Source organism: Papio anubis, chromosome 20 (genome assembly GCF_008728515.1).
Source record: "Papio anubis isolate 15944 chromosome 20, Panubis1.0, whole genome shotgun sequence".
Taxonomy (NCBI): domain Eukaryota; kingdom Metazoa; phylum Chordata; class Mammalia; order Primates; family Cercopithecidae; genus Papio; species Papio anubis.
In genome coordinates, this window is record NC_044995.1 from 47,160,720 (window position 1) to 47,166,719 (window position 6,000).

A 6,000-nucleotide genomic window follows, 5' to 3' on the forward strand; every position below is an offset into this window, starting at 1 on the left:
AAAACAAAAACAAAATCCTGAGAAGTCTTTTAGCAGAGCTACTGCCAGAATTTCAAGAGACATTTTTTGATTTCAGATCCAGTTCATATTCCAAATTTATTTATAATGGGTGAAAATCTCATTTGATGATAACTGCATCTGGTTCTCAAGTAGAAAATACACAGACATATTTGTGGACAGGGTTTTTTGTTTTGGTTTTTTTCCTGGCCTCAGCACCCCAGGCTCTGTTAGGCGTTTCTCATCAATCAGACTGTTCTCCCAGAGCCTGCCAGGATTCGGGCTCATTAGGAGGGACGCAGAAACACTTTAGAGAGTGAACATCCCAAGGAACCTATGTTCACTTACTTCCATGCCAATTCATCTTTTTATTAACTATTTCATCATGTAATAGACCAAATAAAAACCTGTTTTTTTTTGGGGGGGGGGGTTGTTTGTTTTGAGACAGTCTCACTCTGTCACCAGGCTGGAGTGTAATGGTACACCCTTGGCTCACTGCAACCTCTTCCTCCCGTGTTCAAGCAATTCTCTTGCCTCGGCCTCCCAAGTAGCTGGGACTACAGGTACCCCCCACCATGCCCAGCTATTTTGTATTTTAATAGAGATGGGGTTTAACCATGTTGGCTAGGCTGGTCTCAAACTCCTAAGCTCAATCTGCCCACCTTAGCCTCCCAAAGTGCTAGAATTATAGGTGTGAGCCACTGTGTCTGGCTTCTCCCTTTTTTTCTTTTAAGAGACAGAGTCTTCCTGTGATCCAGGCTGAAGTGCAGTGGTGTGATTATAGCTCACTGCAGCCTTGAACTTCCGGGCTCAAGCAATCCTCCCATCCCAGCCACTCAAATAGCTGGTTTTACAGGTATGCACGCACTGCACCCAGCCAAAGTTTGAAAAACCCAAAACTGTAGTTTCTAAAAATACAATCTGGGCTGGGCACGGTGGCTCACATCTGTAATCCTAGCACTTTGAAAGGCCAAGGCAGGGGGATCACAAGGTCAGGAGATCGAGACCATCCTGGCCAATATGCTGAAACCCTGTCTTTACTAAAAATACAAAAATTAGCTGGGTGTGGTGGCACACGCCTGTAATCCCAGCTACTTGGGAGGCTGAGGCAAGAGAATTTGCTTGAACCCGGGAGGCAGACATTACAGTGAGCCGAGATGGCATCACTGCACTCCAGCCTGACAAGAGTGAGACTCCGTTTCAAAAAAAAAAAAAAATCCGACCACTCATGTGGCCTAAGGGTAAATGCACTCCCCGTTTTACACAGAAGGATTTGGGAACATTTATCTTCCAGGACAACAGTGGTTTTCCACGGGGGCAGTTCTACCTCCCAGGGGACATCAGCCACGTATGGAGATATTTTTGGTTGTTACAACTTGGAGGATGCACTTACTGGCATCCAGTGGGAAGACGCCAGGGCTGCTGCTAAGCTCCCTACAATACACAGGACAGCTCCCCAGCTGCAGGTTACAAAATGCCAATTGTGGGTGAGTGGAGGCCTCGGGGTTTACTTGTGGGAATCCTACCAGACATTACTGTGTGAAAAGCATTTTCCCAGCTTCCTCGTCTGAAGAGGGACTGTTTCTCTCCCTTCTAGCTCCACGCTTCCACTGAGGTCTCCAACAAGAGACAAGGAAGACTATAAACTAGGAACAACTCTTTAACCCATTTCCAAATAATTACCTTGTATTAACTTCTTAACTGGAAAAGCTGGTCTATCTTTGCAATCCATGGCTGCGAATAAAAGTGTCAAAGGGTAAATTGTTAAATGTTGCAAATAATCAAGTTAGCAAACACATATGTAGAGCCAATTATGTACAAGGTGGAGGCAATTCTGACCCCTCTGCCCTCGGGGGCCATTTGGCACAGTCTAGAGATGCTTTTGGTTGTCATGATGTGGGGAGGGCTCGAAGGGATGCTTTTCACATCCAGTGGGTAGAGGCCAGGGATTCTGCTAAATATCCCACAATGCAATGCACAGCATGCCACAATGAAGAATTATATGGCCAAAAAAAAAATTTTTTTTTTTTTTTGAGACAGAGTCTTGCTCTGTCGCTGAGACTGGAGTGCAATGGTACGATCTCAGCTCAATGCAACCTCCACCTCCCCGATTCAAGTGATTCTCCTGCCTCACCCTCCCAAGTAGCTGGGACTATAGGCGCGTGCCACCACCCCCAGCTAATTTTTGTATTTGTAGCAGAGACGGGGTTTCACCATGTTAGCCAGAATGGTCTCGAACTCCTGACCTCGTGATCTGCCCGCCTCGGCCTCCCAAACTGCTGGCCACAGCTCCTGGCCTCAAAATGTTAATAGTTTGAGAAATCCTACCCTAGACACTGTCATGTCTTGTTTTATTTTCTTTGTGGCATTTAATCTGAAACTTTCGTGTTTATTATGTCTCTCCCTAAACAAAATGCCAACTCTATGATAGCAGAAAGATTTGTTCCATGCTGCACCTATGCTACCTGGTTAGGGTCTGGAATACATCAGAAAGCCAGCTAAGAGAGAAACAGGAACTGTTTCATGAAATGAAAGTGGAATGAGTAAAAGTAGGGATGAGAGAAAACATCGGATTACCTATTTCATTCACATGATCCCCAAACATCCTCCTCCAACCCAAGCCCCCACACCACCACCAAATTTGTAAAATTAGAAAAGGGATCCTTTCCTTTTTAAAGAGAATTCATGAAGGTACCACAATTTAAAGCACCTGGAGCATGCCAGGCAGGAGCTGAAGTGCTATCAAGAGATGATAAGACAGAACATTTTCCTGCAAAAAAAATCTCAAGAAAAGTATCTAATAATATCAAAGCAGATGCCGAAGTGACCATAAATAGAACCGAGTCTTTAGATAAATACCTTAAACTGAGTAAGTTTAGGAAGTTCACACTTACCAGGAGATCTGGCTTGGAAAAACCTAGTTATTTTGGTTAATCTACGTATGTTTTATAAGCGTTATATGAGTATTTTTTAAAAGCAGACTGGAGCTTCCTAAAAAACTTCATCATCCATACATGAAACCACCCAACCCTCTGCCCCAAGCTTAGCGAATAAGAAAAGGTACCGAGAAAATTCGTTTCCTTTCTAGTCACTTCAGAGAATATCATTCTCAAGTTTCCAGTTACCAAAAGACATGGATTTCTACACCCAGCTGAAGGACATGATTTTTAGTCACTTAACTTTATTTTCAGGACAATCACAAAGATCTATTTGTGTGGTTCTGAGTCACTAGCTTTGATGCAAGTGGAACAGAAACAACCTCACTAAAAACAGGACCCCCCTCATTAAAAAATCCTGTATATAAAACGGACACTCCCAATCCAGGGATCCAAAGATACACACAATTAACACATATGTGTGTATAAAGTTACTAACTGCTCTTTATTCTGCGATTACATCCTAATTTTATTTGGCACTAAAATATACTTTCCTTTCATGATAGTATGGTCCTAGCGAGTGGCAATTTTTTTTTTTTTTTGAATTAAATATCCTGGCCAGGCATGGTGGTTCACACCGGTAATCCCAGCACTTTGGGAGGCCGAGGCGGGTGGATCACTTGAGGTCAGGAGTTCGAGACCAGTCTGCCCAACATGGTGAAACCCCGTCTCTACTGAAAAATAAAAAAATAGCCAGGCATGGTGGTGCAAGCCTGTAATCCCAGCTACTCAGGAGGCTGAGGCAGAAGAATCACTTGAACCAGGGAGGCAGAGGTTGCAGTGAGCTGGGATCCTGCCACTGCACTCCAGCCTGGGCAACAGAGCAAGACTGTCTCAAAATAAATAAATAAAATAAAATAAAGTTAAATATCCTGACTTAAAACATCACAGTTCCAGGACAGTACCAACTTTATATTAATTTCATGTCTCCGTGAAATCCCAAAGGCTAGAAGGAACTACAGCCACGATTTTCAACCAAGGAGGAATCTGCTGCATAGGGAACACAGGGCAATGGTATTTTGGGTTGTTACTAAGAGTTGGGGAGAGGGGCTGTTACTGGCCTGCAAAAGGCGGAGACCAGGGATGATGCTCAGCACCCTGCAGTGCCGTGCCCAGGACAGCAACAAATATCAACACTGCTGAGATCGAGAAACTGGACTGGTGCCCATTCTAGCCCTTCATTCGTTCACATTATTTAGTGAGCACCTACTATGTGCCAAAGCGTAATGCCAAGCGCTGCCAAAGCGTTATGTAATGCAGAGTCCAGCAAGGGAGAGGAGCAGTCTGGTCTTCCTTGGTTCACCCTCCCACGTTTCGGGAAGGTTTGTTGTGGGATCCAAAGACCCCGTTCCAAGCCACAGGGAGGAGAAAGTCACGGTGCTTATCAGGCAGTAGCAAGAACTTGGGAGTCCCAGCCTCCTGGCCATCCCCACCATCTGGGCCTCTTACCCGGGCTTGCCCCGACCCGCAGAGGCATCGGTCCCGGTCCCCGAGCTCGTGCGAGCTCGGGCCTCAGTTTCCCCACCCGTTGCAAGGTCCAACATGGTCAAGGGACACAAACGCACCCAGTAACCTTCAGGGCAAGCCCTTTCGTTTCCCTGGGCCTCAGTTTCCCCTCTCGGCTCCTCCGACCCGTCGCCCCAGAGGGCCCTGGAGGGACAAACTGACCCAAAAGCGCCGGAAACAATATGGTCGCGGCTACAACAATAACGTCAAGGAGGGTGCCCTTGGGGACGCCAGGCCTTCGCTGGGGATGAGAAGACTCCAGGGGGTGAACGCCCGGCCCACAGGACCAGGCTCGGCGCCGGGAGGCCCGTCCGCCTCCCATCGCCGCCTCGGCCCGTCCAGGCCGCGCGCCGCGCCCCCCCTTCCCCTCGGCGCGGGCCCGAACCGACCTGTGGTGGCTCCCCTGGCGCCGGGCGCCCCGCACTCCGGCTCCTCCAGCATCGCCCCGGCAGCGGCTCGAGCTCCTCTCAGGCGGAGGAGGCGCGGGCTCCCCTCAGGTGGCCGCTGCTCTTCGCCCTCCCGCCCGCGCCGCAGCTGCTGCCGCCGCGGCCGCCGCGCTCGTATTTGGCGGGAACCGCGGCTACCCCAGTGGTCCGCGCGCCAATTGGGCGAGCCCGGGTCACGTGACGGCCCGCCTCGGGAATTGAGGAGCGCCGGGGGCATCCTCGCGAGAGCTGTGACTTCTATTCCTCCCAGGGCTCGCCCATTGATATTTCCGCGGGGGACGGGGCTTCCCCTCGGAGGCCTGTCATTGGCTGGGAGGAGCTGCCCTGCGATTGGGGAAAGAAGGTGTCAAGCTGATTGTCCTGCGCTGTGACTGGCTGATCGCGTGGGATAGTCCCTAAGAGGAGGGAGGCCCAGGCTCTTACGTCACCAGGAGAACGTTTTACGCAGGGCGCAGATGACAACTTCAAAGAGGGATTTAGATGAGGAACCTGGAGTTTTGAGTTTATCCTAATGGGACATCGGCTAAATATAGCAACAGTAATTAAAATTATAAATTGCTTTCTACAAGAACAATAAAACGAAGTCTGGGGAGCGCTTCAGACGTATTTGACATTCAGTAAATAACATGTAGAATGAACGAAATGGACGAGATGGTTTCTGGTTTAATCCTCGGGAAATTGGCACATGCTGTTTCTCTGCCTAGAATAATCTTTTCGCAGCTCTTTTCCTGGATAATTTATACTTTTCGGATCTTATATCGGCACCCCAGGAAGCCTTTTCTTCCCCAACCCTGACAAGATCAAGTGCCTACAGCACTGTTCTTTTTCTTAAAGCAATTACAGCTGTGTCTTTGTATTAGTTTCTTATTTGACGAATGAATTAATTTCTGCTTTTGTCATTAGTTCTGACGAGGGCAGGACTCATTCCTCACTGGAACCCCAGAACCTGTTAGTAACTGATCATATTTACCAGGTCAATAAATATTTGAGTGAATATATAAATATTTGATTGAACTGTGTAGATCAAACAGATTCAAAGCCTCACACAAAACAGAACTTCAGTGTCAGCTTGTGAGTCTAGAAACAGGCTGACTGGCTGGCTGGCTGGCTTGCTT

The 6,000-nt window shown here is 47.9% G+C and overlaps 1 protein-coding gene across 1 annotated transcript in view; it reads right to left on the reverse strand.

Moving 5' to 3' along the window:
- Positions 1 to 5,111, reverse strand: part of CHAF1A (chromatin assembly factor 1 subunit A) — a 38,589-nt gene extending 33,478 nt beyond the window's left edge. The window contains 2 exon segments of the mRNA XM_031659070.1: positions 1,681 to 1,731; positions 4,829 to 5,111. Coding sequence (XP_031514930.1) covers positions 1,681 to 1,731; positions 4,829 to 5,102 — 325 coding nt within the window. The 5' untranslated portion in view covers positions 5,103 to 5,111.
- Positions 5,112 to 6,000: the final 889 nt, after the last annotated feature.